The sequence below is a fragment of the Betta splendens genome, chromosome 5 (assembly GCF_900634795.4).
Source record: "Betta splendens chromosome 5, fBetSpl5.4, whole genome shotgun sequence".
NCBI classification, from domain to species: Eukaryota; Metazoa; Chordata; class Actinopteri; order Anabantiformes; family Osphronemidae; genus Betta; species Betta splendens.
This window is the reverse complement of record NC_040885.2, coordinates 14,305,626-14,323,023: the sequence shown is the minus strand read 5'-3', so window position 1 is coordinate 14,323,023 and position 17,398 is coordinate 14,305,626. Positions and strand designations below refer to the sequence as shown.

The window sequence follows — 17,398 nt, the reverse complement described above, 5'->3', positions numbered from 1 at the left end:
AGCTGTAGTCTTTTAAGCACACAGCTCCTGCTGGTGAAAACGACTCAGTACTCGTTTCAGAACTACACCTCCGACATTTGTATTAGAGTAGACAGCGCTTGCATCAGCGTGCGTGGACGTTACTCACCGGCAAACTTGCCACTAATAGTTGCTTAGTTGTGTTGTTTGAAAGTGAATATTTTTAGTTTTTAGCCAACGTAGCGGTTTAAGTACCATCGACTAGATGAAGCTGTTTGTAAGCGAAGGCAACCCGCACTGCCTGAAGGTGTTATGTGCGCTAGAAGTGACTGGAGCTCAGTGTGACGTTCAGTTTGTCAACCATGAAGGTAGGAAAGCATGGTTAGCTGTATGAGTCTAGCTCCGGGTAGTTACGGGGAATAAGAGATGTCCATTGTAAAAGCGGCTGGTCATGATGGTGATGTGTAACATTACGTTTGTCAAGGTCGAGCTGAATTCCAGCCGCAACAGCAACAGACAAGCAGCTGTTGTTAGCATGTAGTAGTGTGCTCGCTAACCACGTCACTAATGAATGTAATGATGAATGACGTGAGCGGTTCATCTGTATCTGCGTTTGAGAAGCAACGGGAAAAGTCCCTTTTTTTATTGGCCGGTTTGTGAGCGAGCAGAGATTGTGTGGCTTCATGTCGCCTTTGTCTGTCACTGCACACAGTAACCACAGGTGTCGAGCCTCCAGCTGTTCAGTACAGACAGAGCTGCAGGTTCCCTGCATGCCTGGAACAGTCTGGGTTGCTTTGGGTTTGTGCACACTGTAAAGTTATACTGACTCATTATACTGGCCCAGTCTGTCTCGTTGTTTCAAATGCTTTGTAATGTGATGTTTTAATAAAATTGATTATGACGTATCTGCAAAGAATAGTACATAATGTCAATAATGAACTATATTTATATTAAACTATTGACATTAACTGGTTCTTGTTCTTGTTTATTCTAATAACAGTCTCAGAATAAATCTACTTGACTGAGTATTTGTTGGGAAAGTCCTCTACATATAGATATAAATATGTATGTCATCTCCATGGGACCATCATGTGCTGTTTCAGTGGATCATTCTAAGAAACATGTTTTTTTCTTTTCTTTTCAGAGAGAATAGTGCCCTTCCTTAACCGTCCAACTTTACCTGCCCTGCTCCTGCCCAGTGGACTGTACCTGTTTAGTTCCAATGCCATCTGCCGGTCAGTCAACAATAGATAATTTGGTTGTTCCTGTGAGTTGCAGTGTAAATGTGGAGGCTGTTAATCACTGCCTGTATAGGTCTTTACACATACTGTATATATAAACGCAGTTCATGAGGTCCGCTATTTCTATTGAATTTTAGTTATTCACATAGAGGCACAGCATCAGTAACACCTCAAGGCTAAGCATGTGTCTGTTCTAAAGTGTTGTGTCATATTGAAATATTGAAAAGAAGTGAGCTCATACTGTTACTGTAACATTTCAGATACATGTTTGAACTAAATGGACAAGAATCCAGTGAACTGTGCAATCAGTGGCTTGAATGGGAAGCCACAGATCTTCAGGTAAGTTGTACAATAAATCCCGTCACATGCAAATTAAACGTACACCTCATACCTTCTTATTGCACTATATCGGTAAAATAATTTTAAGAGGAAATGTCCAGAAATGTGTGTGTAGCTTTGTACAGGGTTTAAAGAAGCACAATACTTATTGTAATTCAGCTGTATTCTAATGCACTTGTCTCTTATACATGTTGCAGCCTGCTCTGCTACAGGCTCTTCACATGGCAGTGGTGCAAGGAAAAGGATCAGAGGTGTCAAAGGTCCTTCAGGGCCCCCTGAACGTCTTGGACCAAAGCTTGAGCAAAGGAAATACACCATATTTAACAGGGGTACAGTATCCTAATCTCCTATTCTGCCGCTCTCTATTTTTAGAAGACAAGACAAACAGACTCAAATGAGGCATTTCAGTGTATATAATTAATGATCAAGTAGAAAGTCCATGAAGCCTCTTTGGAAGCTCAGCTGAGCTTAATTGAGCATCTCCTCTGCCACATTTTGCTCCTCCGGCAACATTTCTTTTATTTATTTCTTTATTTTCCCCTTTTCAACTTATGATGCATTTTAAGTGAAAACAATTCATGTGGGATGTAGGTCTCTTGTGTAGCAGATGTGTCTGAATGTGTGTGCCTGTGGGTCGATCAGCTCTCTGAGGTATTCATCCTGTGGCGACGACTCCTCTGCATCTGTCATGTATTTTATGTGTGCAGAAATAAGTTTGGTTAAGCCTCTTGGTGATTGGCATGACCTGGAGTGTAAACACCCAACAAAACTGTGGTGAGCTCACAAAGAGAGAGCGTTACAGCAGAACACATTGAGTGAAATGCAAACAGACAAAACAACCGCGCTCAATTAAGTCTCCTTTATAGTTGTAAGGTTTAACAAGAGTCTGCACAACAACAACAAGCAGCATGTCGGTGGAGTGATGGTACAGAAATAATGCATTTTATTGATTGAAGTAATGCTTTAATAAAGCCTGCTCTTCTTAGGAAGCTGTTTCAGTTGCTGATATTGTTCTGTGCACGGCGCTGTATCCAGTTTTGTCTGAGTCGTCATTAGCACTGGGTAAGTTGTAAAAAAAGCTATTAAATGATCCATTTTAGCTCTGCATTGTTTTACTAGCTGTTCTCTATTTTCTACTATTGATTATGTTAAAAAAGTTATTCTATGGTTAAATAGTCCCTTGTGAAAAAGTGAAACTTTCCACTTTAGATGCGCTTATACATTTTTATTCATTAGCATTTTCCTGCCCCCCCTTTTTTTTAAAACAGGTGAGGGGAGGTCTGTGAAGGCCTGGTTTGACCGCGTAGCTGCTATGCACAGTTGCCAGTCTGCTGCTCGAAAAGTGCTGCAAGGCAAAGGCCTGCAAGGCATGAAGAGCTACATGCAAAGGCAGCCTGCCCCTCACAGCAGCCAGTGCAGGGAAACGCAGCCATGCAACAGCAGCCCTGCTGAGGTATCTACCACTTTATCTAGAAAGCGGTTAGGCCTAAAGCATTTCTCCTGAATATTAAAGTGTTTGTTCATGTGTTTGAACCTCAGTTTACCAATAAGATTTATTGACTGTTTTTTAGTTGTCCTCAAATAACTGATATTCCAACCAACATATCCCCTTCCTTAACTCTCTCTTTGGAGTAGAGTTCAAAGTCAATGGAAAGGGTTCCATAAGTTGAAATCCCCTCACTCAAACTAAACAGGGCTCCATTTCAGAGCAACTGTAGTATTCAGGTTAGGCTTAACCAGGCTCTAGAAAAGCTACGATAACACCTATATTGACATATAGAACATGCAGGATGTTGCGCTTACATCACTATGTCTTTATCCTCTCATGCTCTTGAGTGGATTTAAACGTGTCAAAACCGTGTAGTGGAAGTTATAGATCTCTGTCAGCACCTCGTGCCTTCATCAATAGTGATAATCTTACACATCTCAAACTGCTTATACTGCGAAAGTACAAATAAAATGTCTGCACTTGGGGAAGTGGAAGATGTTGTATTTCCAGTTAGTTTATGTATATTCTTCATGTCTGTCTTTTATATTAAGTGTGATGAGGGGGAGCGAATGGTTTCAGAAGAGGAGATGGAGGCAGCTGTTCAGACTTGGAATAAAGGTTTGAATCCTGGCCCACTGGCTGCAGGCAGAAAACACCCCATGTAAGTATTAAAACTGCCATTTCCCCAATTCAGGACCATGAAGCAGACATATGTACGACTTAGTCAACAGTCAAACTACATGTAGTTACTCGCTTATCTACCAGTCTAAAACAAAAGCACTCAATAATTCATTAACTTCAGTTAAAACAACAGCTAGTTTGACCATAAAGTGTGAATTTTACTTATTTGTTTAATTTTTTTACAAGTTTGCCACAGGACGGCAAGCGAAACATCCTGCTGACCAGTGCCTTGCCTTACGTCAACAATGTTCCGCACCTGGGTAACATCATTGGTTGTGTCCTGAGTGCTGACGTCTTCTCCAGGTAAGAATTTACATTTTTATTAAGTTTTTAATGTTTTACCTTTTTAACATTTTCAGTGCTTTTAACTTTGTAATCGTCTACTCACTCCATCATTATCTTCTTCAAGGTACGGACGTTTGCGAGGCTGGAACTTGCTCTTTGTGTGTGGGACTGACGAGTACGGCACAGCCACTGAGAACAAGGCCAGAGAGGAGGGTCTGACGCCGCAGCAGATCTGCGACAAGTACCACGCCATTCACTCCAGCATCTACAAATGGTTCCAGGTTGACTTCGACTTTTTTGGCAGAACCACCACAGAGAAACAGACAGAGTAAGTCCTTTGGCTAAAAGTGTGCAAAACTTTACTATTAGTAAGTTACTATTAAGTGAAAAAACTTTTTCCTTTTTCAAGAATTGAAAGTAAACAATGAAGAGCTCACCACAGCACTCCTTACTAGGCTTGGGTGTAGTTTTACTGCAGCTTCCCATACAACTGCCATAGACTTAATAATTACATAACATGGGATTACTATAATCTTGTTGATGTCTGCTTCATTTAATCTCAGATTATTGAGCTCAATTATGGAGTGTAGGTTATCACTTACTTTTCAAAGGTTTACCAAATAATTTTCTAAGATTTTCTCAAATTGTCAGAAAGTATATGCCTCATAGGGAAGCAGTGTCTGTGTTATTGATTGATTAGGTTTTTAACAAAGAGACTTCCTAAAGAATCTTTCATCCATACTATTTTTTTTCTAGGATAGCCCAGGATATTTTCTGGAGACTCCACAAGAATGAGTTCCTAGTAGAAGACACGGTGGAACAGCTGCGTTGTGAGAAGTGTCAGCGCTTCCTGGCTGACCGCTTCGTAGAAGGCACCTGTCCTCACTGCAGCTATCCTGAAGCTCGTGGTGATCAGTGTGACAAGTGTGGGCGGCTCATCAACGCTGTGGAGCTCAGGGTGGGTTTCCAGGAGCAGGTTGTAAACCTGAAGTGGCTGTAGGGTAGGAAGAGGCACCGAGCACCACTTAGAAAATCATTGTGGTGGGAAAAGATCATTTTTATATTTCCCTGCCATCAAAATCTAGTAAAACATCACTGAGGAGCATCTCCTGGAAAATGTCTGTGCTTACATTAAATACGTGCACTTCTCTCACGAGCAAATGAATGACTAATGATCATCCCTCCAGGAACCTCAGTGTAAAGTCTGCAGAAAGACTCCGGTCATCCGCTCCTCCAAGCATCTGTTTCTGGACCTGCCTAAGGTATGACTTCTGGCAGCTTCTAAAAGAAATTATGCTTTTAATATATTTACTGTACTGTATCTGTGATTTGGCATTAAAGCAGCAGTTTTACTCCCCATCTTCATCTCATGCAGCTTGAATCTCAGTTAGAGCAGTGGCTGGAGAAGTCGACCAGCACAGGGGACTGGACAGCAAACGCCAAGCAGATCACTCGCTCATGGCTGCGAGATGGGCTCAAACCTCGCTGCATCACAAGAGACCTGCAGTGGGGAACGCCTGTACCTCATCCCGATTTTAAAGAAAAGGTCTGCTATTGGCTTGTTCCTCTGTAGTGAAGCTGTTTGCTGTTTGATAATATTTAGTACTTTTGCTTTAGTTATGCCATGAAAACTTTGGCCATTTTATTAAGTACACCTGCACAGTATAATTTTCACTTTATTTATATGCCTGTTAAAAATGTTCAAGGTTTTATCTTTGTGTCCTTTTAAGATTTATATAATCTAGATCATCTATTTATTTTTATATGCAGCAATACAAAAAATATCGAAATTGTCAATCAATACTCTCCTTCTGCCTTTGCAGGTGTTCTACGTGTGGTTCGATGCCCCTATTGGTTACCTGTCTATTACTGCAAACTATACGGATAAATGGGAGAAGTGGTGGAAGAATCCTCAGCAGGTACCATCTGACCCCAGCCCAGTAATCACATTCAGAATTCATGAGCCGTGCAGAGAAGTGATGCACAAGCTTGACAGATTTTGTCCTGTGTGGAACACAGATTGGGTCTGATTGCTCTTTTTATTGCCCCATCTGGTGTTTTGCACTCCATGTAATTTCTAGCCCCATATAATCCTAATGTGAGTCAAAGGAAGACATGAGCTTTTTGATAATGAATAAAATGTATATTGGTTGTAGACACATGGATTGTATCACAGGCAACACACTGTGCCCAATACTGTAGTTGTACTGAGTACAGTGTCAGCATGAGACCAAAAATACGTCTTGTTTCATCATTTGTGATGATGTCACCAGGTTTACTAGGGAAAAGAGACTGTTTGCCATTTTGTTAGAGCCACGTGTTTTAAGCATTTCACTGAACACCCTAAGAAAGCAGGAAACGTGCTTATTTATTTCACTTCCCTAAATTAAATTAAACTACCACTTAATTAAAATGATAAAAAAAAATCTTTGAAGATAAAGATATCTAACGCATCTCCTTCACTCACTGACTCGTCTCATATCTCCGTATATAAAACCCTGGGATTGAGCTCCTGTTATGTGCATGCGATGGCCTGTATTTGCAGAGTGAAAGGGGGGTGGGGGTTGGGGGGTTGGGGAAAACTGATAAGTCCTCTTTGAACTGGATGATCTCATGATGATCTAATATGATGTCATTCTCACTGTGCATTGCTGTGTCTCTGCCACCAGGTGGAGCTGTACAACTTCATGGCCAAAGACAATGTGCCCTTCCACAGTGTTGTGTTCCCCTGCTCTCTACTGGGAGCCCAGGACAACTACACTCTGGTCAGCCACCTTGTTGCCACTGGTGAGCAAATATTTCAGTTGAAATATTATTTTTTATTTATACATACTTAATAATTCAGATAGCTCCACAGACGTCTTGAGTGACCACAGTCACACAGGAAATGACGGTTTCCAGACTTTTGCCAGTAACTTATGCTGCAACTTCACAGAATATCTGAATTATGAGGACACCAAGTTCTCCAAGAGCCGTGGTGTGGGTGTGTTTGGAGACATGGCCAAGGACACGGGCATCCCATCTGATGTGTGGCGGTTCTACCTGCTGTATGTGCGGCCAGAAGGACAGGATTCAGCCTTCTCCTGGGCTGACATGGCGTTGAAGAACAACTCGGAGCTGCTCAACAACTTGGGCAACTTTATCAACAGGTGGGTATCATCATATTTATTTTAATCAATTTTTACGTTTCTCATTCAAGTAGTATTATTAGTAATATAGCAATTTTTTATCTGCCAGTGAGAACTAGATCGTGTTTTTCTGATTTTGTAAAATGGAAAGAATAGAAGTATTTTGTACATCATAGGTTCAAAAAGATAAACATGCAGGAACTATCATGCAATCCAATTAACTCAGAAGTTTTTGGACTGTTGTACTCATTGGGGGGGAAAAAAAGGTCTGTTAAGAGGTTCACCCTAGTTTTCTAAATTTGTTTGGGATGGCGTAATTTAGCCCCAATTACATCGCCTGAAATGATTTTTTAAAGATCAGGGTTAAATCCCACATCAAAGATTTTTTCCCACCAACTTTTTTTTATTAAATTACCTTGATCTTCAAAATTGGTCTCGGGCAGCAGCGCTGATGCCTAATTGGTTCAAAAATATCTTGTAGATTGCATCCAGCCTAAGGTAATGGAGGTAGAATGCATTATGCTTCAGAGAAGACGCTCTGTCCTTGCCTAGATTCAGTTACTAAATCACTACATCATTAGTGACAGCGTGTCCGTCTTATGCTTAATTACTGAAAGTCATAAACAGTCCTGTTGAAGTGGCTTTAAGGATAATTGCTTTTTAGCTAAAACATCAACAATTTGAACCAAAGTGTATGAATCCCTAACATGGTAACATGTTATGCAGCATATCTTACTTGTTCATTGGGGTAATTTAGAGCTTTAGTCAACAATTAGTAAATGTGTTTGCTAAGGCTAGACTATACATTAATTAAAAGGCTTAAATAAATATAAGAATGCAGGTCACATGACGTTTATGCCCACAGCCACAGTTGATTGTAGATTTGACAGTCATGTCACAGCATTTTGGTCTGGCTATCTTTCCTCTGAAGCTGAGAGATGTATAAAATATAGTGTGTTGCATCAGACATGACCAAAAAAAAAATCTGTCTCGGTACGAACATCCCCCCGATGTACACATGCATCTCATTTATATAACTGGCTCCAGATACAGCTGAAATGAAGAGGCTCAGTGTCGCTTTAGTTTACACTAGAAGAACATTGTATTACATCTGGCAACACAATTTAAAATTTATAAACAATTAGCAAGTCAAGTAACCTGCCTTTCCCTCACTTTGCACTTTCCATTCTATCTTCCCCGCTCTCTCTGCTCACACGTTTTCTCTGTCCCCTTTTATTCTTCGTCTGTCTCTTTCTGTTCCAGAGCTGGCATGTTTGTCACTAAGTTTTTTGACGGCTGTGTGCCTGTGATGGAGCTACAGCAGGAAGATAAGAAGCTGCTGGCACTGGTGGGCTGGGAGCTGCAGCAGTACATCCAGCTCATGGACAAAGTCAAGTAAGAGAAGTCAAGTCACATACCTGTCAAACACAGTGTGACGATGTTAGGATTTAGATAGAAATGTAAAAAATGGGTTTCAAATACTTTGAATTTCTCTCCAATTATTTAAATTTAAATGTCTATATGTACATTAGAAACTAGGTTTATTCGTAATTGCATCATCTTGATGTATCTTCTTCCTGATGTATATTTTAGTAGATAAATTCATATGTAGACTGAACTCAGTTTTTTTTATTATTGGTTGTGCATCACATGTAGATTAACCTTAGTTTACCTTAATGCCATTCTTAAATATGCCACCAGAATCCGTGACGCTCTAAAGCACATCCTAAACATCTCTCGCCACGGCAACCAGTACATTCAAGTCAATGAGCCCTGGAAGAAAATTAAAGGTGACGAAACCGAAAGGTAAGTTACTGGTTTTGACATAAATCTGCAAGTACCCTTTTGTGTAAGAAAATAATAATTTATTCATAATTAAATAAAAAAAAATTTAACTTCTGGTTACTGAGTTTAGATTTTTTTAAATACTGAGAATTGGAAGAGTGGCAATGATGATTTCTGTCCGTCTAGTTTAGTTTAGTTTAGTTTAGTGATTTAGTGTCATGGTGATTCCGAATCAATGACTGGTGCTTTTTCGGTTTGTCGTTCTCAGGCAGCGTGCGGGCACGGTGACTGGTGTGTCTGTGAACATCGCCTGCTTGTTGTCAGTGATGCTGTTTCCATACATGCCAACAGTCAGCCAAACCATCAGGGATCAACTCAACGCGCCGCAGTCTTGCGTCATTACCATGTTACAAGGGACGAGCGGCGCCTTTGTTAGTGCCCTTAAAGCTGGCCACCGCATCGGCACTGTGAGTACGATGAGGAAAAAGTACGTCGACCGCAGTTCATACATGTGCAGACGCACAAACCTGAGCAGCATTCGGTATGCTGATGGCGGGTGATACAATGAGGATGCAACAGTCTGTCAATGTTTCAGTGCTCTGGAGGACATTGTAGTGAGCACACACACACACACACACACACACACACACACACGTAGGATTAATAGCCCAGACTTCGTTTCTATGCCTCAGTCTTCGAACAATACATTTCTCCCGGGCCACTTGTCCCCTCAGGTCTAATTGTGGTCACCTATGTGTTAGCTGCTTGCTATCACTGTATAGTACCAGAGGCTATAATGATGGAGTAACGAATAATGTCAGCACATAACCTCTCTCAACCACTTCCTTTATCACTAGCGTAACTCTGGCATGATGGTCATGATGAACATCACACATTCCTCATATATACTGTATATACTTGTGTATATACAATTCGTTTTATAGAAAGATGAACGCAGAGCCTTCAGGTTCAAAGTTTCTGCAATGCCGGCCTTTGGCTGGATCCATAATTGCAAACTTTTAAATATTTGTGCAAATTTTATTTTATTTTTTTTAATTTTCTATATCATCTTCCCTCTGTCAATCTTTTTTATTCCTAGGTCAGTCCATTGTTCCAGAAACTGGAGGTTGACCAGATTGAAGCTTTGAAGAAGAGATTTGGTGGACAGCAGGTATTTGATGCTTATGAATCCTAATGGTCCGCAAAAGTTCAGGCAGGTCTTGTAGTAATATATGTTGACTATTTATGAATAATGAAATAAGAAAGCCTTGATAATGCATAGCCGTTCATGAATCTGTCAAACTGTTCCATGAGCGAGAATTAGTTGATTTGAGCGTCTGCCTTTGAAAACCTGACACAGAGCAAACAATTTATACAAGTTTAAATTATGTATCAAGCATCCATCATATAGATAAAAATAATCACTCTCGTAACCTTTTCCTCAACTACCTCCTCAAGCCCGAAGATGAACCACCTAAGGAAAAGGTACTGAGCTGTCCGCGCTGCTGCTGGTGTGTCAATGTAGATTACCACGCGACATCACTAACAATAGCAGCTCATTTAACAGCGTCATATTTTGGATTTCCACTCATCTGCATGTGTCCGGTGTGATTCATTGCTCGCTCAGTCATAAAATCCCATCAACATTTGAGTGATAAGTGTTATTGTCTGAAATGAAGTAAGGAGTCTCTGGAAATAATGAGCATCAAAACGCCTCAGATTCCAACATCTTGCGTGTCTGTGTCCGCCCTCAGACAACGGCTCAGAGAGCTGCCAGCACTCAGCCGGCCGCCGTGCCAGCTCCTGCGGCGGCGCCGGTGAATGGAGTGGACCCAGAGAAAGCCGGGCAGCTCACCCAGGCCGTGGCCGAACAGGTGAGACCGCCAACTGTTTGGCAACACGCCGTTCCTGTGTCCACTGCGACCAGTGTGGTTTCAAATCATTTGAACTCATACAACAAGTTAATTAGTATTTTGGATGCATTGCTTCTTATTATTTTGTGTTCTTACAACCATTCAGCAAAACAAATGCCACATTTTGAATGAATGAACAACCTTTTCAAAATCCAAATTGTGCACGCAAGAAAAAATTACTGGTCATGGAATACTAATATAATTTATTCAGTATTTTTTATTAGGTAAATTCTCTATAAATGTAACGGTTAATATTTGGGAATCAGATGTGTAATTCTCACACTGAGACGGATTCATGTGAGTCGTCGCCATAATTCATTCTTTCTTCATTATTTGACAGGAAAGCGATGAAACTATGTGGTATTAAGTACCCAATAAAATCAGAAGTTAAATATCAACTCAACCCCATCATTTTATCTACTACAGGGGGAGAAGGTGCGAGCACTCAAAGCTCAGAAGGCAGAAAAGGCGGTGATCACAGCAGAAGTGGCCAAACTCTTGGACCTTAAGAAACAGCTGGCTCTGGCTGAGGGGAAAGGCACTGAGCCTGCACCACAGAAGGGCAAGAAGAAGTGAGGAGGAAAACGGGAAAGCCTAAATGTTGGAGGTTAGTCAGAGGAAGGAACAGCTAGCATGGTTTGAGGTATGGTAGTGAAGAATGGGAACAAGATGCACACTAAAAGAGAGATGAGGGTATTAGCTTAAGGCAAAGCCGTGACAGGATCTAAGACAATGTGGTATTGGCACCGAGGACTAATGAAATGCTGGATAGGCCGACGGGGAAATGAAAACACACAAAGAGAGAGTCAAATGAATACAGCTACAGAATGGAAGGATTTTTCCAAATCCCTACACCAAAAGAAACTGATTTTATACTCATCCTGTGATGAAGTCAGCATACGATATTAGCATGAGAAGGTGTGTTGAGCACTGAAAGTTTTTTTTTTTTTTTTCCAAAATATATTTTCCTCTGGAAAATAGATTTTTCTACGTGCTACGAATGGCCTTTTCCCAATCAGGAAATTTGAGTTGTGTTAAAAATGTTACAACTTTCTTTCTCAAGAACCTCTAATTTACAGTTTACTACAAATGCAATCATTTATACACAAGTCATTAAAAATCCAAACCAATAAAGATTACATGACGCAGAAATTTCCATATTTTTCTTTTATTGCAAATTTGGGAATACAATGAAGGATAAAATAAATGTTATGGTAAAATACATGTATTTGATGCCATCAATAATAAAAGCCATGCATATTTTTTACACAATTAATAATTTGACGACAAGGAGAAAATAAAAGCTGATATGGTGGCAAATTACAGTACAAGCCATTACAGTACAATTGTATATTTTACAGCATTATATAAAAATAGTAAAGCTGGGCAGAATGTGTAATAATTCTACCACAAATTCCTGCATTGTTAGAAAAAGGTCAGCTTATTAAGTATAGCCGTTCTATTTGTTTTATTGTGATACACATACACACACAAGCCGTAGGTTATTTAAAAAAAAAAGAAGTAGGAAAGGGAATGATTTATCTACCAAAACAGGATCATTCTCTCATACTCACACTGGGCACTTTCAAACTTTACCTGAGCTCCTAAACTCAACACAAAATCGGGGCAAATAATCTCTGCAAGCCAGATTGTAGCCCTTTAAATTAGTAGTTACAATTTATTGCAAAGTGATAACATGATGCTGAAATGCACTCATTGATTGAACTTCCTTCTGTCCTACATACAAATCAAACGTTCTTAATGTTATTTCACTTCATCCTTTTGCAATGACATAACAATCAACACAACCACAGTATGATTTGCACTTAGAGCTGTCTGTTCTTGGCTTCTACATGCTGAGTCTTTTCATTTGCCGCAGTGCTGTTGCGGCCCCTTCTCTTTCCTTTCTTTTCTCATCCTAACTTCCATCGCTTTGCTTTTGACTGTCTTTCATTCTGTCTTTCCCCAAAAAAAGCCTTTTTACTTAAAAATATGTCTTTGGTTTTCATTTGCTTCATTTCTATCTAAGAGGCATTTCGTGATCATCATATTATACATTTCTCACCTCAGCTTAAGCCAATTCTAAGTAATCTGTCACCTTTATTCCTGCCTTTACTCTCATTTCCTGGTGTTGACTAGTCTCTCTATCAGGGCTCTACGCGTCCTCTTTACCTCCTCTCCCAGCCTGTCAATTTCTGCTTTCAAACGCTCATTCTGCTCCGTCAGCTCCTGTACCTTCCTCTCGTTCTCTTGCTCTCTTTCTTTCCGACTCTTTTTGGCAGACGAATAGGATGAGGACGTGCGCTGTGTGGAGGAGGCGAAGGAGGACAAGGCACCGTTGGCCCTCTCACTTGTGGTCCTCTTGCGTTTCCCTAAGCGGGAAGTTGGATAGACAGAGGGGGAGGAAACAGGTGAAGAGGGAGAGGAACAATTCTGAGATGGCGACTGGGAGGCTGAGGAAGAGCAGGATGGAGAATCTGGGACACAGGGAAGTTCTTCCTCGCTGGCTGAAGGAGACGGAGGCTGGTCATGATTAAGCTGGTGGTGTTGATGGTGGTGATAGTAATATCCACCGTTTATCACAGCTCCACTCGCATCCACCATTCCTGCTCCTCCTTCACTCAGCAACTCAAAGAACTCTGGAGGCAGCAGGTCACTTCCACCTCCTGCTGTGCTGCTTCCACTTCTCCCACTTTCAGCCTCTGCCTGCCACTCCTCTGCAACAGCTGGACTGCAGGAGGAAGAAGAGGATGACGATGAGGTGTGATGCACAGGTTGGATGCTGTGGCCCTCCTCTGTTGCCCTCTGAACACTTTCACCCCACATCTGGCTGCCGTCTGTCAGCCATGTCAGAGAACAGCTCTCCAGAACATCCAGAAACTCTGGCTCCTTCTGTAAGAAAAAACAGAAACGAATACGCTTGTGAAAACGACAAAAGTAAATTTTGCGCAGTTAATGAATCAAGTTTCCCCCCATACAAACGCACTCACACTCATCAAAGGTGTGATAGCCATTGCACTCTTTGTGCCACTGACCTCGGTGCATGTAGGGGCACGTGCCACTTTTGCCCCTCCCGTGTCGGAGCCAAGAATATCCTGCAAGTCCTCATACCACGCCTCCAACTCTGCACCACACAGCGGCCCCACGCCAGGGGGGTACGGCGGGGGCAGGTGTAGCCACTCGGCAGTCATCTCGCCAATCAGTCGCAACACACAGATACTCGGCCACACTGTTCACACTGGACCTGGGGGTGAAACGAGACACGAAAAATTAAGTAAGGGCGAACGCACACTACACCGAGACGTTGTTCGTTTTCTATCCTCACTATTCTGCGTCAGGTTAAATTACAGTTTGTAGGTTTGTAGGGCTGAAGGATGAGGTGTCATTAGTGAAAATATTACCATAAGTTTGCTTTGGAATAGTTTGTTCTATCAAAGTACACTACACTGTGTAACACTTATTTGTGAAATGGAATAACAGTGACACTAAGTGATTAAATAACAGTACTGCAGTAAAATGATCAATAAGAGCAATTTGCAGATTCAATAACCTATATAAATTTAAATAACCTAAATGCTAGACGAAATTAACAATAAAAAACTAAAGTGATTAACCCTTCAACATGCAGAATTCAAAGAATAGCACCATTTTACCTAAAGCAAGTCTCTTAATCAGGTCTGCCAATTTGTTGGAGATAGCTTGTCCCAACAATTCTGAAAGAAAAAAAAAATTTACAAGTTAGTATTAAATGTGAAAAATGTTTGTTCAGACAGCTGAAATTTGCTGAGATTTCAAAATAAAAATGATGATTTGCACAAATACATAGCAGGCTTAGTCTGGAATCAAAAGGTGCCTTCAATTAAACCTTAATAAATATTACAAACTGTAAATGGTCATGAAAAAAATACGTTGTCAATAAGTACAATGATTTATAATCTTAGGGTAAACAATAAAAATCCGCCTTCAGTTTTTGTAAACAAAGACCAAAATGTTCTCTACTGCGCCCCCTGCTTTCTGCTGCTCACAAAACAGCGCCGATAAACAAGTGGTTAAAAACGACAAGTCCAATCCTAATACTGATCTTTGAGTCTGACAGACGCGTCTCCTGTTTTTATTATTTCTATTTTATTGTCCTCTACTTAAGGAAAATAAATTTAAGACAGCATCTATATGAAAATTCCTGTAGACTGTACCTGCAATTACAATTACATATAAATTTGTGTTTTAACCTTACTCTGGTTGTTTTTTCACACAGGTGTATCATTGCCAGAAATGTAAATTACTACGTTATATATAAATGACAAAGGAAAAAAAACATCCTCTGAGACTTGATATCAAATAGTAAACTTCCCAAGTGAGTGCAGCTATGCCTGCGTTCCTGTTTAAAATCAAGTAAAGGAAAATTAAATTTTATTTTATACTGATAGCAGTTTTTTCTCTTAATGGATGCATGTCCACTCTAAGCCAAGACAATTACGTCATGGAAATAAGTCCAGCAGGAGGAATGGGCGAAACAAAAGGGAGCGCACTGTAAAAGAAAAACATGGGTTTTCCTTTTCTTCCATCTAAGAAAACCTGGGTTGGAAAACATGGGGTGAAATAATAGAAACATATTTATTCAATGACAGACATTTACTTTAAGCCGGTTGTAAAAATGTCAGGAAAACGTGACGCCTGTCAAAAATAAAAGCTGTTCAGTTTCGAGTCAACAATTAGAACCAGACAAACGGCTAAATCCGTTGTACAAGTTTAAGTTACAAACTCAACAAGTCTGAACACCTGAGAAATATTAAAAGTCGCAGCAAAAACACAAAAACTAAAACGTTGCCCACTGTCGCCTCCGATGTGTAAAAGTTCCCCCAAGTCCGCGTGAGGCTGACATGTCAATAGGGGACGACAGTCCGCGGAGAAACACCGACGTGCCGCTTGATTGATCAAGACAACTGTAAATCTAAAAGTGGCCCCAGGATTTCAGCCAAAAACACACACGCTGCTTCCTTTCCACTAACTCGCACCAGGCCACTTCAAGTTGAGCAGCTATTGCTCCCCGCAAGACTGGACAAACAGCGAAGCGCCGCCTAAAACAACGAGCCGTGCTCTCCACTTACCCTTTTTCTTTTATTCGCTCGCCGTCTCAACTGTCTTGAAATCGAATGTGGATATTTTAGTAAAAATTGGTGATAGCTCATGTTAACCATTGTTCAGTCTTGACGGCTGAATGTGATTTTTCGGAAACTCCCGGCGGTGTTTATATTGAGAGAGGGGCCAACCGAACTATGCATGGGTACGTAGCGTCATCGCAACGTGAAGTCGAAGGCTGTCTGACTTTCCAGCCGTCCAATCAGAAGAGCGTAGTTAAGATCTTTCCCTTGGTGACATCCAATGGCGTGGCCGGAAATCGTTACCGAGGCGGGGTTATCTCAGCTGCTTGTTCTCACTTTAGCCTTGTATAGTTTGTACGAGCAGCAATTGTGATGCAGTCATAAGACGGCCAGGACGAATTTGGGGCGTATGGGAGTCACATGAAAGGAATGATGCAATGCTTGGCAACCAATTTCTAGCTGGGGATAACACCAGCAGAATCAGAACATGTTTTATTAAACAGTGTTGGCTCTAACAAAAATCTAAAAATATACATATATGCATGGATATCTAATGTCGAAGAATTGTTTGTTTCCGGATCACTAAAGCCGAATCTCGTGAATTGTTTTATTGCGGTAAAAAAACGGTCTGATAAATCAATTTATCGCTTATTTGCTCGGGCTGCTTTTAGTAAATGTGTAGTCAACCATATCCTTCATTGGCGTTTCGATTCTAGGTGCTTTTCTAAAGGTACTTGGTGCCTCAGACGTTACGCGCTCGCTACTCCGTGAATCCACGTGGGAAAGGAATGAGAACCGGTCTTCCCCTTGAAACGGTACTTTTCACAGCGGTGATGGAAGACAGATGTGTTTGCGCCGAGCCACATGTGTTGAAGCACACACGCGCGCGCGGCGTCCTGCTGCGCCGTCGTTTCATAACACGCGCTCTGTTGCGGCTCCGCGAGACGCGTAAACACACGCCCGGCCGGCGGAGCGTCTGCGGCGCTGGGTGTGATCCTGCCACAGACTGCCCCCTGCGTGCCCGTTTATATTTCCAGCTGTTGATGATGAAATGTCATTAAATAATTTATTAGTCCGCTATAAAACTTTTGTTCCTATTGTTACCTTTGTTGCGCACCTATTAACTACCTGTACCTAATTTATTTCAGTATTATGATTGTAAACCTTCTGATTAAAGCCTATAGACACGGTTTGGGTTGTTATCAAAACAGAACAATAAGCTTTAAGGGACTTCATTTTTGTTGTCTGCAATTAATATCGTCGTATAGATCATATTGGCAGGTTATTCACTCTGCGGCTTCTCGTGAAATTTATATCTTCACGACACACATGTTCCAAATAAAGCTTAAATGACGACGTGTAGCGAGACGAGGCGCGGAGTTCATCGGGGTCACCGTGTCAGAGACGCACGAAGCCGTTCGGCGCGCAGCGCGTGGGACGCGGCGTCCTATCTTTACCATTAAGGATGTAAACAACG

At 41.2% G+C, this 17,398-nt stretch overlaps 2 protein-coding genes across 3 annotated transcripts; one reads left to right on the top strand and one right to left on the bottom strand.

Moving 5' to 3' along the window:
• The first annotated feature begins 69 nt into the window (after positions 1–69).
• On the top strand, positions 70–12,399 carry mars1 (methionyl-tRNA synthetase 1). Of its 2 annotated transcripts, XM_029151089.3 has the most exons (22): positions 70–326; positions 1,103–1,193; positions 1,460–1,538; positions 1,736–1,867; positions 2,525–2,600; positions 2,807–2,991; positions 3,579–3,688; positions 3,895–4,011; positions 4,118–4,321; positions 4,750–4,951; positions 5,181–5,255; positions 5,369–5,539; positions 5,817–5,912; positions 6,663–6,780; positions 6,929–7,142; positions 8,385–8,516; positions 8,823–8,927; positions 9,175–9,373; positions 10,006–10,077; positions 10,365–10,391; positions 10,661–10,780; positions 11,246–12,399. In XM_029151089.3, exons 1-22 carry the CDS (start codon positions 224–226, stop codon positions 11,393–11,395), a joined length of 2,778 nt encoding a protein of 925 aa, XP_029006922.1. In that variant the 5' UTR covers positions 70–223; the 3' UTR covers positions 11,396–12,399. The 2 variants fall into 2 exon arrangements, with proteins under 2 accessions (XP_029006922.1, XP_029006923.1); XM_029151090.3 differs by lacking the exon at positions 10,365–10,391.
• On the bottom strand, positions 11,972–16,087 carry ddit3 (DNA-damage-inducible transcript 3). The gene is made up of 4 exons (XM_029151091.3): positions 15,928–16,087; positions 14,473–14,532; positions 13,855–14,063; positions 11,972–13,711 (listed from the first exon to the last, which is right to left on the bottom strand). The coding sequence occupies exons 3-4, from the start codon at positions 14,008–14,010 to the stop codon at positions 12,938–12,940; spliced, it is 930 nt and encodes a 309-aa protein (XP_029006924.1). The 5' UTR covers positions 14,011–14,063; positions 14,473–14,532; positions 15,928–16,087; the 3' UTR covers positions 11,972–12,937.
• Between the last annotated feature and the right edge of the window lie 1,311 nt (positions 16,088–17,398).